General features: G+C 29.4%; 3 protein-coding genes across 9 annotated transcripts; 2 read left to right on the forward strand and 1 right to left on the reverse strand.

Annotated features, from left to right (window-relative positions):
* Positions 1–49: 49 nt before the first annotated feature.
* LOC100744835 (glycerol-3-phosphate acyltransferase 1, mitochondrial) lies at positions 50–13,349 on the forward strand. 7 transcript variants are annotated; one of them, XM_033319833.1, is made up of 13 exons: positions 50–337; positions 3,366–3,513; positions 8,864–8,982; positions 9,088–9,266; positions 10,335–10,484; positions 10,573–11,466; positions 11,545–11,713; positions 11,784–11,968; positions 12,038–12,224; positions 12,296–12,519; positions 12,610–12,720; positions 12,792–12,984; positions 13,082–13,349. In XM_033319833.1, the coding sequence occupies exons 2-13, from the start codon at positions 3,452–3,454 to the stop codon at positions 13,294–13,296; spliced, it is 2,688 nt and encodes an 895-aa protein (XP_033175724.1). In that variant the 5' UTR covers positions 50–337; positions 3,366–3,451; the 3' UTR covers positions 13,297–13,349. The 7 variants fall into 7 exon arrangements, with proteins under 7 accessions (XP_033175724.1, XP_003484757.1, XP_033175729.1 ...); XM_003484709.4 differs by lacking the exon at positions 3,366–3,513 and having other exon boundaries at positions 56–337; positions 10,573–10,967; positions 11,043–11,466; XM_033319838.1 differs by lacking the exons at positions 50–337; positions 3,366–3,513 and adding an exon at positions 1,222–1,246 and having other exon boundaries at positions 10,573–10,967; positions 11,043–11,466.
* On the reverse strand, positions 13,330–16,268 carry LOC100744955 (tektin-3). The gene is made up of 9 exons (XM_003484710.4): positions 16,221–16,268; positions 16,005–16,159; positions 15,664–15,915; positions 15,353–15,585; positions 15,167–15,276; positions 14,961–15,109; positions 14,683–14,905; positions 14,468–14,622; positions 13,330–14,384 (listed from the first exon to the last, which is right to left on the reverse strand). Exons 1-9 carry the CDS (start codon positions 16,266–16,268, stop codon positions 14,174–14,176), a joined length of 1,536 nt encoding a protein of 511 aa, XP_003484758.1. The 3' UTR covers positions 13,330–14,173.
* A 155-nt stretch (positions 16,269–16,423) lies between these two features.
* LOC100745323 (V-type proton ATPase subunit S1) lies at positions 16,424–18,060 on the forward strand. Its single transcript, XM_003484712.4, has 3 exons — positions 16,424–16,808; positions 16,896–17,252; positions 17,340–18,060. Exons 1-3 carry the CDS (start codon positions 16,542–16,544, stop codon positions 17,910–17,912), a joined length of 1,197 nt encoding a protein of 398 aa, XP_003484760.1. The 5' UTR covers positions 16,424–16,541; the 3' UTR covers positions 17,913–18,060.
* Positions 18,061–18,425: the final 365 nt, after the last annotated feature.

An 18,425-nucleotide genomic window follows, 5' to 3' on the forward strand; every position in this document is an offset into this window, starting at 1 on the left:
ATTTACGATCTTCAACATCAAATATACATGTGGTTACAAAGCATGTCAGGAACATGGAGCGTTCATAATTCAAATATTTTATTAAAGAAATTTTAATACAAATTAATAATGCAAATTACGTTTTTATTATAGTAGTGAACCTTTAAATATCTAACATTATATTTTTATATACAATGATTTTATCACATACATATAGTTCAAAAAATAGGTTAATATGTATACAAATGTGTCATAGCGTAATGGCGTGCGATATCGTGCATATTGTACTTTAGTATATTAAGTAATTACTGTAATATTCTGTGTTAATATAAAAACTTTCTTTATATATCGATAACGGGTAAGTTATGATTTTTATAGTTATCAATTAAACTCAACGTATTTAACAAATTAAGCTTATGTTTTGTAAATTCTATTAAGGTCGTTGTAAAGATTAGGTGAACTAGACTACCGAATGAACTCTGAATTTTTTAATAATTTATTGTAATTATTATTATAATCATAAAATAAAGTTAACAATTTTTCGCTCCATCTATAAATCGTATATGGTTATACCAGGTTATACATTCATATATGTATGTATGTTAGCCTTCATACAACTTTATACATATATAAAAAAAGATTTACAACAAGTAATATTTAGCAATATATTACATAATTATTATTATATATTAAATTACATAATTATATGTAAACACATACATGTAAGCGCGCGTGCGCACATGTACGCATACTTAACAATATGTTATTAAATAGTTAAAAATACCTTAACTATAACCATAATACACAATAAAAGAAAAAAAAGAACACGAAAAAGCACAAAAATAATACATAGGAAAGGAGACAATGCTTATAATTAAATGTTGATAAAAACTGTCATTCCTTTCATGTGCTATTTCCATTTTGTGAAAGTAGCGCGCATTACAAAAAAGAAAGTGTGTAACAATAAGTCACGCATGAAATCATTCTTTCGTAAGGACTTGAACTACCAATGAAACTCCCTGAATATACAGACAGAGAATCTTAATGCACTCTTACAAATTGATGTACAATAAAATCCAACACTAAACGTTAATGGCTTTCAATAGGATTAATTTATGAGTTGCATGGAACTAACCGGGCCTCAGGTCACACCGATTTTGCAGCTCAAGATGCTGTTTGTCATATAGTGCATCGTGTAAACGTACCGAATACATATAAAACAATATCAGATGTCTTTTTTTATAAATTACATCAGCATTTAAAACATGTAATTGTTAAATTTCCAAAATTTTTCACCGAATTAATATGTGATTATAATAAATCAGTGTGCATGGAGTCATCCCAAGTGATTATGGTATATGTTTTATTTACGTAATAAAGAAAGCTCGAGTGACGGGTTTGTAAACGACATTTTAATAATGTCGTAATTTGAATAGTAAAATTACCGCGAAGATGCTATTGGCTGCTGTAGAGTAACGCCACAGATGCCCTGGCTATCGTATACTATGTAATTTTATGAAGGATTATAATAGGCGTTATATAATATTTTCAAACTTTAATCTTATCATTTCTAAATTAACATTAATCAACAACCATGTTTTATGGCAAAAAGAAAATCGGTACTGTCAAACTGATTATTCTGTGTTTGTTCTGTATATGTATGTAATTATGTTTCGACCTTTGCAGTAACTATGTTGATAGTCCAGTGATTAAACTGGAAGTGGATATATATTTTCATTGTTTTCTTTGTAATATTTTTCTGTACATGAACATTTATCTGATTTCATAAGAGATAATTAATACGATCTTCGTCATTACGTTTTTTCACAACAAGTGGAATTATACTCCTCTTCGTAAAATTCGAATTGTTTCGATTAAAATTGACGAAGTCAACGTCATTGGAATTAAGGTATCTCTTCCTACACGCATTAACGAGTTAATTTTCCACTTTTAACTCGAATCTTAATTACAAAAAGAAAAAATATACACGAAGATGTCGAGGTTGATTACATCTCATAAAATACGACATATGTCCTTATAAGTGTCTGTTTGTTCATTTGCAGTGGCTCAGAAAAGTATTTGGATACTTGTCATAGGAAATTTTTACGTGTATTTTATGTATTATATAAAACATTTTCAAATCTCAGATCATCATGATTATACCAAAGTAAAAGTAAAACTGAAATAGAAATTACAAGATATTTGTTATGAACAAGTATGTATTTAGCAAAAAATTAATATACATATGTACGTAATGGCATGAATAATCGATCTAAGCGCATAATTAGTGTCGAAGATGTTCCATATCTCTAAATATTGAAGCTTATTGACGTAGTGGATGGTCAGTTGTACAGAATATCTTGCAGCTTTTGTGTACATTTTCAACTTTGTTTCAAATTTAATTAATATAATCACGATAGTATGTCTCACTACGGCGTTAATGAAATTTTAAAATGTTTCGTATGGCATGTATGACATATTCATAAAAGTTTTCTGTATGTATCTAAATATTTTCGCAGCTCATTGTATTATTCTTTGCCGTTCTCATAAATTCGTGGAAACAGATATTATAGATCGTAATCGATGTTAAAATTTCATTGCGTGATGTTCGTTTCAGGTATTATCATTTCTCTTTCGCTCACCGGTCAGTTTAATTATCCTAATATAGTTCTGGAACATCAGGAATCTTAAGCAGGCAGTTATAAGCTACTGTTACTTCAGTGGATCGCGATCGCAAGCGAAAAATTCGAAAGAAAACTATTAAATTATTATTTTAGTACAATATAGAATTTGCATTTTCAAGTACGAAAGAAGAAAGAAAAAAGAAAAGAAAATCAAATGAATGATTGCCATGTTGCCTTCAAACACGTATACCGTTTGAAGTCGTTTGCAAAAAAGGTAAACGCTCCGGATAATCTAGAAGTTTATGCAATACTGGATGTTTAAATTTGGTCTTAAAAACATATTCCTGTTGTTATAACACACTGAACATCCCAACGTACTACATCATTAACTAAGCGAGTCATTGAACCGTCGTCAGCGTCGTATATTGCCCGTGGTTACTTAACGTGTTGCAGTAGAAAATCGGCGTTTGCCGCGGCAAGAGTGCAGCTTTTCCATATACATCGCTTTTTATTATAATAAGGTTTGACAAAAATTCTAATCGACAAATTGTGACAAAGCGCAACAAGCACAAACGGCGCCAAAATAATAATCATCGAATTAATCGAATTTATGGATCTCGATGAAGTGATCTGTGAATTTTCTCTCACGGTAATTGACGTGTTGGATCAAAGTTTGCACGACATTAACATTCGTGATCAAGCGAAGTAGATAAATGGTGATTAAAAGCATGAAAACGAGCAGTTGATCATTTACGCTTTTAGGAACAATCTAAACGAGAATTCTAGCATTGTTTTGAAGTCTTCGTTCGGTGAGAAAAAGAGCCACGCGGTCTCCCTTCACACGGAAAATGGGTGGTCTTATTGAAATTTTCCTTTTCTTCGGAGTCCTCTTCTATTTCTTCAACTTTGGGTAACGTATATTTTCTTCGTTACTGACATGCACGCTACGGAACTGTTTCATCCTGCAAATTATTTTCTTCCGTGTTTGTTCTTGCAAACCGCAAAGTTTAACGATATAAAAAAAATAGATCTATCGACTAAATAAAATCGACTAAATCTAATAAATATAATAATCTACTAAATCTAATTAATTTTATCGTTAATCTTGAAACTTTGATTGACATCTTAGTAGAAATATTTTTAGAATTATTTTATCATAGAATGATCATTGAATAAATTGTAGAATTCGGCATATTAACAATAATATAGTGAACCATGATGGATGTGCAAAGTTGTTTAAAATTTCATTACGAAGAAAGAGTAACAAAAGTAAATTATCGTTACAGTAGTACGCGTTGTATAATTCAATCAATCATGTGCTTGTATTTCTCAGTAATATAATTAAGAAGATAAAATTTTAATGTCTATTGAAAATCATAAAGAGTATTTAAGTGTTTTATATATTTTTGTATATTACTTACATCCATTTCTTCACTTTCAAATTTTCTATAAATGCATAAAAATATATAATCTAATAACGACATGTAATATATGTAATCTAATTACTTAATCAAATTTTCGCGATCATATTAAAACAGTATGGATAATGTAAAAGTCGTACAATTCCGCAATACGTATTTTTGTGAAGATACTCTGAATTATTTTTTAGATTTTTAGTGTGATTTATCTCCCATCTTTTCCTCCAAATATTTTTAATTCAAAAGCACAGTTGCGAAATACATATATATGTATATATATATATATGCTGTTTATTTGAAATTTCATTAGTAAATTACACGAGGCAAATTAAAAAGTACAGAAAAGATGAAACGCGTAATCATTTGTGCGTAGTTCGTGATGAATTAATCATTTATTAATCTGTATGTTTCCGAATCTTCTGTCTTATCATCATGGACTTTGACAATTATAGTAAAAAGAAATTGAAATAACCTAACCGAATTATTATTACTGGATCTTCTTATATACATCTATCGATATAATATTTACAATATAATGCGAAACTCGCTGACCAATGTGCGACATTACCGGGGAAAAGTGGCCAAAACTGTGCCATTGTTGAATTACTATTCGATAATATAGTCCATTATCAACATAGAATTAATTATTTATTCTGAAAACCTATGCACTATTCTTGTAATAGTGCTCGTAATATTCAAAATAATAAAATTGCTTATATTAAACGTGAAACATAACGTTCAATATTTATTTATATAACTGACATATGATACGTTCATGTGTGGCTATAGGTGCAGTTTAGATCATATGGCAAGTATCTCTTTTCTCGAGTGGTATAGATTTGATTGTTTCGTAAGCTTATAATATTCAATCTTCTGGACAATAAGTTCTGCGTTGCGTTGCACGTTATGATTTATTTAGCTTTGTTACTTTAGATTTGTTTTATTCAAGACCATTTTTATACAGAGTGCACTAGCTAAATGGACTTGAATATCTGCTGTATGAAAAATCTTCTCAGGACAAGGTTATATTATCTCAGGCGATACATATAACTGTGAAAATTGCAAATACAGTCAGTGTAAAAAGTGTTTGTACAATAATTAATTTAAACGAAAGTATTATAGATCGTTTACTAACAAAATTTAAACAAATAAGAAATATGTTCTTATAAATCCGCAAAATAATTTTCATAAAAAAAAAGATGGGCTATGTATATCCTTTGGGAAAATATTAACAAATGCCTAGAGGATGCGATGAAATGATGGGTATCTAAAAATATATGTGTAATAAGTATTCGTACAGTCACGGTTTAATAGGAAAAACTAATAAAACAACAAATATCCTGGAGAGGAAATCGCTAGGTTTAATTATATGAATACCTAATGGAGATTTCTTTCGATTTTATTATGGTTTGAAACCGTTGTGGAATCGAATTTATCAAATTGATGAGTTGTCTACTTGAAAAATTTTTCCATTCTTTTAAAAGAGTTCCCTTTCAATAATTTCTTGATGAAATACGACGATTCCGATTCTTTTCTGTCAGGTGGTCCCATACATTTTCTATAATATTTGTATTTGGAGACTGTGAAGCTACTTTTAACAGTTTCCGAATATTATATAAGATCCACGATCGCATATTAGTAACATTATGTTTTGGATCGTTATCTTACATCATGATGAAATTGTTGTTCAGAGCCATTTTTTCTGCGCTTTAATGCAGATTATTTTTTAAAACATCTACGATGTATATTTTATCCTATGAAGCGATAACTGTACGGATACTTATTGCGCTTACAGAGTCAAACCGAATAACATGTAAAAACGAGCACAATGTGTGTTTCAGCTTAGTTTTTCAGAAAATTAAGTTTGAAGATTTATCAAGTATTCTTGAACATGGCTTATTCCGGACTGGACAGGACTAAATAATCGACAGCAGCTCGTTCCACGTGTGAAAATAACTCGAAAATGTAGAATAAAATGTATCAATTTGCGTATGATAAATTTCCAAATCATTCTTTCTCGGAAACAAAGCTCCTTATGAAAGAATTTTACATATTATTCGGTCGGATTGTATAGTTTTGTCATTTGTTAGATATTTATTCATACTTTCAGAACAGAAACGAGTATCGCAATTTTTTTCCTTTTCTGAAAATTATTCTAGAGACTTGTAAGAACAGGTATACAGGGCGTTCCGTTTAAGTAAGAACAGTGGAATATCTCATAAGGGATTGGTTATTAAAAAAATGTTTTGACAAAAGTTGCTTGATTCGAAAGATGACATCTTCTGGTTGAAATTATTTCTTACAGATTAGAGTAGTGCAGGGATTTTAAGGTCAACTTTATTTTGTTAAATGGAATCATATATTTTGTAATACATTAGCCATACATCTTGGAATTCTCTGTAAGAAGGTATTAATCTATTTATGTCGAAAAACTATTAGTCTGCAGATATTTTGGTTTTAATTTGTCGTATGAAGAATGTTGTCTTTGTCTTTCATACGTTAAAACGTAAAGATAAGGGTATTTCTTCGCATCTTTCCTTGCCTTTCGTACGACATTACAGACATGTTAGAATTAAAGTATCTGCTAGACTAATAAATTATCGATGTAATTAGGTTAATACTTTTGTATAAGGAATGCTGAGGTGGATGGATGATGTATTAGAAAATATATGATATACTGCAATCTTGCTCGAATGTTGCTATCTATGTATGTAGTATCAACATGATGACTATTCAGCACATTATTGGATATGTATAAGGACAGTGATTATACAGAAGATTGTGAGACCGTTGGCTGTTTGACCTCTTTTCGTTAAATTTTTATCTATAGAATAAACTAAAATATACAGCGTATCATAGCAAACCAACAACGCCGGAGAATATCAAGCAGAGAATTGTAGCTGCATGTACATCCATAAAATCGCAGGAAATAGAAAATGTGCATGAAGAATTGATTAAAACAAAAAACAGGGCAACGAATACCGTTGGGTTAAAATGAACCTGCATCCGTTAGCCGAGGTTCAAAGATTCCAACTATGTATTGTAAGGGCCATCATTTTGAGCATCTACAGCCTTAGGAATTGTCAATGAATTGTATGAGAAACGTATCTTCTGCTATCGTATCTATTTTAAATAACAGCCAATGCTTATCTTTGGATAACAATATGTCAATATTGGTGCCTGGGTGTCCTGTGGATCTTTAATTATTCTCAGAAACAAATATTTTAAGATTAAGTGATCTGAATAATATGATTGTTAAAGTCGTTGAATTTGTTTTTTTCACGTTCTACAAGGATATGGAAGACGAATATAAATAAAAATACTAATGGGTCTGAAATCTCGTATAACAAATAAGAACCATGAAAAATATTACCCTTACACATGTGTTTTGAGATAAAATGACCATGAAAAATATTACCCTTACACATGTGTCTTGAGATGAAATGAAATTTCGTCTTGAGAAAATTTTTCCTATTGCAACAAATAAGCCAAACATGTAGGTGATACAATTTAGATGGCTTATCCTTTATATGTAATTATGAAGAGGGTCTTTGAATTTTTTCCGATTGAATGTAAGTTCTTGATGATGAAATGGTAAGATCGTAAATTATCGTATCAAGAGGCGATAACCGATGTGACATCAGCATTGTGATGCTGTTCCCTTATTTGCGTCAAAATTTCTTAATCCATTAAAGACCACTCAATAGTTTATCATAATGTTATAAATAGTTTCGTTTCTTTAAATTTCATAAAATTGTAGAATCCAAATGAAAGGAAATATTAAGCGAATCCTTGGAATTCCTTTTTTTAGTTACGATTTTAATAAACATAATTCGACAATGTAAAAAGAAAATTGCAAGTAAAATTTTGCGCCAACCTAACGTTGGATCGTAATTGATTAAGTCACGTATTTCTAAATATATACATTTATAATTTGTAACTGGACTGGTTTTATCATCAGTTTGTTTCACTTCCAGTTACTGTACAAATTAAAGCTTAAAACATTTTTTTTAAAGAATGTATGTTCATATACATATGGATGTATTTTTTTATTTCTTGTAAACGTATTTAAAGAAATAAAACCATTATACCAAAAATTATGAATGAATAATACATTAATAAGCTGAATGGTGATTATAATAAGCTGAAAGATGAATAAACGGCTGTAATTTCTTAACTTCACTTAGCTGCTTTGGTCGTCGTTTTTGTTTTGTTATTTTTTACGTATTATTGAGAAACTTTATTTGTTAGTATTAATTATTGTTAATCTAATTATTACTGACGTTTGTAATTATCTGTTTTGTGATAAGCTGAGAAATTCTTTTATTATCAATATATTTTTATTTATCTATCTCTGAATCATGTATGAATGTACTGGTATTGAACTTAAGGCGACACGTTTGTAAAAAAGGAAATCTCATCCGTTAGTTGCAATTTCACTCGACTGCATCGACCCGTTAAAAGCGTCGGAGATGGAGCGTAAATAGTGAATGATTGCATTAAAAACCAACAACCCTGAAATTATGTTCGTGATTACCAACATTATGAATTACAGTTCTATTATGATTTCATTATTCAGTAATATTTACACAAGTTTACATTGAATTATTTTGATTGAAACCATAATGTTGACTGATGTTTGATCAATCTCTTTTCCAAAGCTTCGAGCTATGTTCTACGTTATACTATTTTCCATAGAATTTACTTGTTTTAATATAGATTCTACAAAAAATTATACTGCGACCTTCAATTACCATGCAGTAAAATGTAATAAATTCTATGGAAGAAAATTTCTTTGCACTTCATAAAGATAATATTTTTAAATAGTATCTGTACTAACAGGGCTTCCAGTATGATCGATATAGTTTCAACACGTTTGCAAGAAGTGTATGCAAAATGGAATCGCAGAACGGAGATAAAGCGAAACCCAGAATTGAATACGGTTCGATTTTCGATAAAGGGTAAGACTTTCATTCAATGCATAAAGGATGTAAAATACATGAATTTTTATCAAAGGTAGAAAACTGATTAAGAAAGAATTTTAATCGAATATTCACATGGTTTAGAACTTCGGCGAACTGGTCAACAAATGCATAAAAAAAAGTTACAAGATAAGGAACAAGCAAGAAAAGTTCGGGAAAGTTCTTTATTTCAAATCAAAGAGACTGAACCATTAATCCCTACTGTCACAGAAAGCTCTTTATTTCTACACTATTGCTGCAGCAGTTGCACTCCATCATCTAGAGTAGGTTTTGCATATATTACATATTCTTTAACGTTGATGTAAATGAAAAATAAAATGATTTTGTTGTTCGTTCTTTAACAAAGATATTCGACGTACCGCTTATATCTAGTGTATCTTTAATGTGCTATAACTTTGTCATAAGATGGTCGCGTAACCATTTTTTTATTTAGTATAGATTTTAGATCATCTAGAACCATTTGTAGTAAGTATTTTTCAATGGTGATAATAGCTTGATTTATATATAGTGCTGTTCAGAAAATTCGTAATATTTTTGATAATCAATATATTTCGCCCTGAATTTGATAGTACTAAAAGAAGAGCATTATCTGTGGCTACAAAAAATATCTATATCTTTATGCGATCTTCAATAAAATCTTCTAGTAGTATATTTTAAATATTAAATATCGTGCAAACAGACGTGAAACTATAAAACTAATTACTTACATAACTAATGTAGTTATATAACAAGTTTATTGATATTGATATATTATCCACCATGCAAAAGTTTCGATGCGTAATTTAGTTATTGCATATTGTTGCACATACCACATGATTTTTGCATACCGTTTAATATAAATATGAAAATATTGCACGTAGCGGTATTGGTTTCTCTCTTTCTCTTTATCTCTACTGGTTTCTGGTTTCTTTTTAATATAATTAGATAAAAGAAGTCATATAAAGTGAATTGCGATATTATACGATACATTTATCGAATAATGGTTGTTATTAATGAAGGCCACATATGTATCTCTGATGATAAAAATTGATCTTCCTCACAGTTAAATTAATCATTTTATTATTTTGATATCTATGTACTAAACATCAACGAAGTTCAAATGTAATCGCTAATATATAAATGATTATCACTGTTAAATAAATTTCACAAATGCGTAATAATTAAAAACAATGTTTATTAAATTATTAATTAAGCAACTATTATTGTGGTGGCAACATGAATATTGAAGAAATGTAATATATAAAATACATACAATTAAAGCATATCCGTAAATAATTAGAGTATAAGCTTTTACTAAATATATTTTTTTCATTTAATTTTATTTCTTACAGAATTCATTAGTAAATATTGCTAGTAAGCAATATGCGCCTTTTGGTACAAATGTCCTATTAATGGAGTCACATCAATCGCTATTCCATAGAATATTACCTCGTGCGATACGCGTTTGTTCTTTTAAAGAACACGATTATTCAAGGGAATCAGTAAGATATAAATCTTAAAATAATTACATTTATTGAAATAAAAATTTAATTCTTTGTCGATTTTGTACATAACTTTTCTCTTTTATAGATCCTAGAAAGTGATAATTTAAAAGAAGCAACAAAGTTGGTTGCTTCTGAAATAATTAAGGATGAGGGTTGTAGTGAAACAGTTGCCCTGGAAAAAGCAAAAGAGAGAGCCAAGACCATACTAGCACAAATGGAAAGCAAACCAAACAATCTTTTCATTAGAATTACATCATGGATTACTTATGTACTGTTACCATGTTTTATGCAGTCTGTTATAATATTACCATCTCAAATAGAAATGTTAAAAAAAGCAAATGAGACTGGTCTTCCTGTGATATTACTTCCTTTACATCGTAGTCATATGGATTATTCTATAATTACCTTCCTTCATGTAATGTATGGTATTAAATGTCCATTAATTGCAGCTGGGGATAATCTAAAAATGCCATTTTTTGGGTATGTTATAAATATATATAGGGTATCTTATTACAATACCATGTTATTATTATCGAAATTTTATGTGTCAAACAGGAAGCTTTTGCAAGGCTTGGGCGCATTCTTTATAAAACGTCGAATTGATCCTGTCATAGGCCGCAAAGATATTCTTTATCGTGCCATTCTTCAAACATACATACTGCAAAAATTAAAAGAGGGTCATATTATAGAATTCTTTTTAGAAGGTACACGTACAAGAACTGGTAAACCATGCATGCCAAAAGGTGGCATTTTGAGTGTCATTCTTGATGCATACATGGAGGGAATTATTGAAGATGCAATGATAGTACCTGTTGTACCAAATTATGAACGTCTTATTGATGGAAATTTTGTTCAAGAGCATCTAGGTCAACCAAAGAAGAAAGAAACATTTATATCTACAATGAAAGCCATGTTTTCTACTTTATTAACAAATTATGGAATTATGAAAATTGATATTTGTCAACCCTTTTCACTCAAGGTAAGTTATTTAAATTCTTTTTAATGTCATGGATGACATTTATCACTAAATTTCATAATTTTATTGCTTTCTGAAAAGGAAATGTTAAAGTCTTTCCAAAATCAATCAAAATTGAATGGAGTAAAAATATCTCCTGCTGAAAAGCCTTTAAGGTCGACAGTATCTAGCTCATCGCTGTATGGTACAGATGTAGTTGCAGAAGAATACCGTCAACTAGTTGACAGTCTTGCACGGCACGTTGTATATAGTAAGGACAAAACACCTCTAAAAGCATTAATTTGTTTCTTTGTTCAATGTTAATGTACAATATTTTTTAGATTGTAGTAATGCAATGCCAGTAATGTCGACTAACGTTGTTGCGTTCATCCTTCTATATATATTTCGAGATGGTTGTACCTTGGATGAATTAGTTGAAGCATTTGATTTCCTAAGACACCAGTTAGAAAGTCGTACTAAAAACATTGCATTTTGTGGAGAAAATATTGATATCATAAAACATGCTGTTAGTAAGATAATTATGTTATAAATATTTTATTATGATAAAAGAATATATGTTGACTCATTCTTTTAGTTAGACATCTTAGGTCCAGATTTAGTAAAACTAAAAAATCACGAAATTATAGAAACAGCTGATAGTCAGTTAACTCAATCAAATTTCGTTACCGTAATCCGTCCTATGTCGTTTCTACCAAATGTAATCGAACTATCTTATTATAGTAATACAGTGGTAACATGTTTTGCTATGGATAGCATAGTGGGTAAGAGAACATATTATTTCGTAAATTATATTAATTTATTCGATTTAATAATTTGTTTACTACATTTGCAGTAACAGCTTTGTATGCTGAATTACAGTCACAAATCAATGATCCTATAGGTTTTGATCAAAACAATATTATAGTGTCTCAAGATCTTTTGGTAGAAAAATCACTTAAACTTTGTGATATTTTTAAATACGAATTTATTTTCTGCAAGCCATGTGAGGAATTAGAACGCGTCATTATAGACACTGTGGTAAATCTCTCACATAAAGAGATTATTATTTTACAAGAGGTAGTGTATACTTAACATAAAGTTATTCTAATAGGTTTATTATTATTAATCATTATTACTAATAGGTTACTCATATAAATTATTTGATAGGAATCTTATTTAGAAGAGGAACTATGGAGTAAAAGATTCGCAAAAAATTTTGATGATAGTTCAGATGAAGAATATCGTAATAAGAATAGATCTAAAAGTATTCGGTACAAAGTAAGTTATTCTTTAATTTAGACATATTTTCTAATAACGGAATTGTGATCTAATTTAATTGTTTCTTCTAGTTAAACTTACTATCGGAATATGCAAAACGTGTGGAATATCTTCATATAATGTTACAACCTTTAGTAGATGTTTATACTTTTACCATTTTGTCTCTTAAAGGTTTAGTAGGTCAATCGCTAAGCGAGAAAGATTTAATTCAAAAAATTTTAAATGACATAAAGACAAATATAGATCATGACATAATAAAATACAGTAAGTAATGGCAAATAACTATATTTTTATAATATATACATATATGTACATATATTGCATTATAAAGTAATGTATCATTAATTTTATTTTGATATAGGTGAATGTTTATCTATTGATTCAATAAAGAATGCCCTAAAATTATTTGAAAAATGGAATATCTTAGAATGTTATCCACAAGAGAATGTTAAAATTTTCTACCTGAAAGATCAATATGATACAGACTCAGCTGTAATGAAAATCTATGATAAAATAGCAGCTTTCAGATGGACTAAAAGTATAAATGAAAAAAAAAAGATGAAAATTTTTGAATGAATTTCTATAATGTACTACTTTTTTACATCAACGAATAACTTGATATGAAAAACTTTGTAAATAGTGGTTTACAAATAAGAAGTATCACCTAACACGTTTGTTACTATAGTGCATTAGAACAAAACATCCATCACTGGTCAATAATTGCGATTTTTTTCATCCAAGCATGCTAAATATAATATATCTATTAGGTTTTCCGAAAAGTTTCTTTCGTTTCATAAGGTGATAATAGATGAGTAACAATTTCTGTTTTATATTATTTTATTGAATTAGGTATGATCCATTTCGTTCTATTTCTATTATGTTTGTGAATAATTCAATAAACTAATATAAAACAAAAAACATTGTGCATCTATTATTTCCTTATAAAACGAAAGAAACTTTTCAGACAACCTAATATTTATCTCACACATTAAGATTATATCTAAATTAACACATACATATATGATACTGACAGCAAACGTGTTAATCTCTTTATACATTAAAATATGTAGATTAAATATTTATTGCTCTGCATGAATAGTTCTAAAATTCATAGCAGAAATACAGAAAGTTTAGATTTGGGTCATTAACTGTATGTAAGAATACAATAGCAGAATGGCTAATGTGATATTACAATATATTAAACATATTAGATTTATTTCGTTAATAAAGTAATCTTACGTACTATTAAATTCAGTGTTAATAACTTTTTTGTTATTGTTAAAAACAGAAACATACTTAAAAGAGTAAAAAGCTATTTTTATTACACTTTTACAAAACAGTCGAACGATAAAATAAGTTTTTTATGTATGATATTATAAAAAAGAATAAACAGAACAAATAAATGACATTGTTTTTTATATATTTACAATTAGAAACGTGTTGCATATATGATTCAAAACTTTATAACTGATGCAATCGGATAACTTCTTCGCATGCCCATACACTTTTCCCTATCAATAAATAATGAATCAACTTTGGATTTTAAATCACTTTCTAAATTAGACCTAGTGCGTAAAAGTTGTTGATGTTGTGCTTCAAATCTTTGTAATTTTAAATTCATATCATGTATCATTGTATTTATTGTTTCTACTTCCTCAATCATCCTACGTAAGTGAAAATTTGTTTGAAAATTTAAAGATGTTTACGATTACTATCATTAAATTTTACATAAATTTCTTGACTATACCTAAGTTGAGCATGATCTTTACATAATTCTGCAGCTGGTCGATGTATTCTGCTTTCTAATCGAGTGTGTGCGACTTTAAGAGCAGAACTTTTATCTGTGATGGCTTTTTGCATTAATTGTAGATTTTTTTCAATTGCAAAAATTTCTTGTTGGATCTGTAGTTACATACATCAATTATACAACAAAAGTTTAAAGATCAAGATATTTTTAATTACTTTATGTAAATGTATTTGTAATTTTTCTTTTGCTTCAAGCATTTCTGCAGCTCTCCTGGCTAATGCATTATTTGCATTTCCCCATGCTTCCCACATCTCATGACCAACTGCATCTATCGCGACTTCTATATCGCTTCGTAATTGATTAGATTTCTCCCGTTCTTTTTGTGATTTTTTTACTACATTATTGGAAACTTCAGCCCATGATTCGGCTTCTGTAACACTTAAGATATACGACATAAATTACGATCGTAAATCACAGTTTAATATGAACTTACCTTGGATCATATTTTTCAATACCACCGTAATATTTTAATCCACGACTGAAATTATTCATTTGGTGACAAGTAACATCAATTCCAAGTGCAGTTTCTTTATTTTTTATATCAATTTCTAACTGATTTTGTACTGCTCTACTGTTTGTAAGCTGAGTATAAAGCAAGAGATTGCAATGATTAGTATGAAATTATGATTTTGTACTTACCTGATTAACACATTTGTCCGTAAAGTGTTCTAACTTATTTTGACAATTTCTGACTACCTCAACCTCTTTTAAAAGAACGTGCTCAGCTTGGTCATGTACCAAATCAGAACCTGTATTTTAAAGGACATAAGATATTTTATGAACATTGGTGAGATTTATTAACTTATGGAGATAAATATTATAAACCTGTCCTAGCTTCACGATAATATAAACATTCCTGCGCTATGTGCAGTTGACCCTCTAAACTTTGTATCGTTGTTTGTAAGTTTCGACGGCACTCTTGCATTCTTGTATTTTCTATTATTAATCTTTCCAGTTCTGAAGCCACTTCATTCCTCCAAAAAGTAGTATCCGTAATTCTTTCTCCCAATTTACGACCGCTTTCAGTTTGGCCGTTCTGTACTTTCTCATCGGCCTCTCTAAAATTAGATTAATTATTATTTGTAATGTATTGTAACAAAAAATATATATATAACAAAATATCATAATCACTTTACCGCATCATTCGAACAGTATCCGCTCTTAAATTTTCAGAGAAATTTCTGTTGCTATCAGATTCATTATAAAGTTTTAGCTGATTCTCCACCCATTCGTATGGACCATATCTTGTAAAAAGTGCAGCTCGTGCGGCGTGTGCAGGATTTCTATCGAAACCAGTTACCAGATTAGGAAATCGTAACGGTTCCGTAGTCATTCCTTTTGGCATATAACAGGTATTAGCAAGTAAATTTGTCATAGGTTGTGCAGGTCTGAAATAATCACAAAAGGATAAATAATTTTTTAAGATAAACTAACAATAAGATACAAGCGATTGAATGGATTTTAATAAGAATATTACAGCGGAGATGTTTCTACGATTTCATATCCTAAAGTAGGACGCCATGGATGTGGTTTTGGAGTTTTATGAAATTCTCCAACTCTTACTGGAATCGGTGGACCAATAATTTGTTCCATACATGGTAGAACACCCACCGTAGTCCATGGTTGAAGTTGCTAATATTAAAATAGTAAATTAGTAGCATAATTTGTTATTTAAATTCACATGAGTACAAACCGAGTACATAACAGTTTCTTGTTGTCCCTCAATTTTGGTACTCTCCATTGTTCAAATTTATATTAAAAGGAACTAATACTGACAAAAATGTTATCTCTACGAAATAATTTTTCACATTTCACTTAGCTTGATGAATAACTTCTTAAAATGAAATGGCTTAATTTGGAATGAAGGTTTATTTGAAAACCGGAAACAAAGTTATCACGTGACGTCTGTCATATGATTCTAGCCTAGTCAGGTGCTCTGTTACCTTACATTCTGCTCGATCGCAGTCGATCAGTACTTATCTGACTCGCCCAGTTGTGTTTGACTAAAACTATCATGACACAATTTTGTAATGTTTTCTGTTTCGTTTTTATCTTAAACGTTGCATTTCAAATTTTACCTTCACGCGCCGATAATGCAGTACCTGTATTGCTATGGGGTGAGTCAGTTAATTCTGATTTAACAAATGCAGTGAACCCCTTTTTAAAGACTACCAGCGAGGAATTTGGTCTTTACCTGCGTAAAAAATTAGAAAATTCACCTCCAGTTCTTCTTTATATAAAAGATAATCTGTGTATTGAAGATTTAGTGAAATACAAACAGGTTATTGTAATATACTTTATAATGTTATATAGTTGAACTCATTTACTTGTTGACTTGAATATTAATATAATTTGTACAATCTCTTAGCATCTTCAGGAAGTTATTAGTGGTGATTCTTTACGTTATTTTCCTGCTGTTGAGAAAGCAGTGAATACTGTTGAAGACTTACCTTTGTACAACCAAACTTATAATGATTATGTGGATTCTGTATCTGATGGACAATTACTGATTGTGCCAATTAGTAATTTGGATATTATCCCAGATACATACAAGACGATAAAGGATTCTAGCCCTAATTTGATAGCTATGCTCACAGGGAAAGCCTGTAGTTATAGACGTTCTGAACGAGTAAAAAGGGACATTGATGCAGACAATACTACTACATCTTTTGTCATTTCAGGAGCAAGAGTGTTATTATATGCTAATCGACCATTATCATTGCAGGTAATTTTAATTATTAGTATTTTACCTAATGATCTTTATGACCATAATTAATCCATCTTTGTGAATAATAATTCTTTTATTTGATAGCCTGAAAAAGACAAAGCTGTAATAAATCTTCCACTTAAACCTACAATTACTGAAGAATCGGATCCAAAAACATCTGCATATAATTTAACTATGACATTTACAGGATCTGGTGCTATCATCAAAAATGAACTTGTTTTTATATTTAAAGTTAGAACTGCAGGATATTATACACTCAAAACAATTAATTACTCACATTATATTAATGCAAATTCTACTGGTAATCCACAAATTTTAACAACAGATACAGATATTGTTTTTCCATTTAATTTCTCTTATCATTGTTCACAAATTATTACATTCAAAAATGGCGATACAGCCTTAAATATAACAGGTTTACAAGTGCAACTTGATCCACAACCAGACAAAAAGACTAATGGCACAAAAATATTTGCATTTAATGATGCATATGACTGTGTCGGTTTTACTACAATTCCAATTTGGACAGGAATATTTGTTACCGCTATATTAGCTTTAATTATGATTTGGGCTCTTACTATGATTATAGATATTCGTACAATGGATAGATTTGATGACCCCAAAGGAAAAACAATTACTATTTCAGCTCAGGAATAATATAATAATATTAAATAATTAAAGATATTGTGTACATACATACCATAGTATCTCGTAATCTAATCAATTGTCAAATAAATTTTCAATGTCATGTTGGTAATTTGTATATGTAGAATGTATGTGCATTAAAATTTATTAATGCTGTTAATGTTATCAATTTTTCATTTAACAATTATAACATTGATGCAATAACATTTTGCTATTAGATAATAGTGAATTTAATCATTCCATTTATCTAATATTATACTACTTTCAGTATTTATATATTTTTTGTGTATTATAGTATTTCTTTCTGTAGTATCTGCAATATATAATTTCTAAGAAAATTTTGTTTTATAATTATCAAAGGACACAATACCATGTATTAGTGAATAAATAAGTAACTACTTTAAATATGTATCTTTCAACAATAGAACAATGTTGTGATATATTGATAGTTGATTGAAACATGCATAAGGTTTATAAAAAAATCTTATATATCATGCTTTGTATTATAATAATATTATGCATTAA

Source organism: Bombus impatiens, unplaced genomic scaffold, assembly GCF_000188095.3.
Source record: "Bombus impatiens unplaced genomic scaffold, BIMP_2.2 scf_0020, whole genome shotgun sequence".
Classification (NCBI taxonomy): Eukaryota; Metazoa; Arthropoda; class Insecta; order Hymenoptera; family Apidae; genus Bombus; species Bombus impatiens.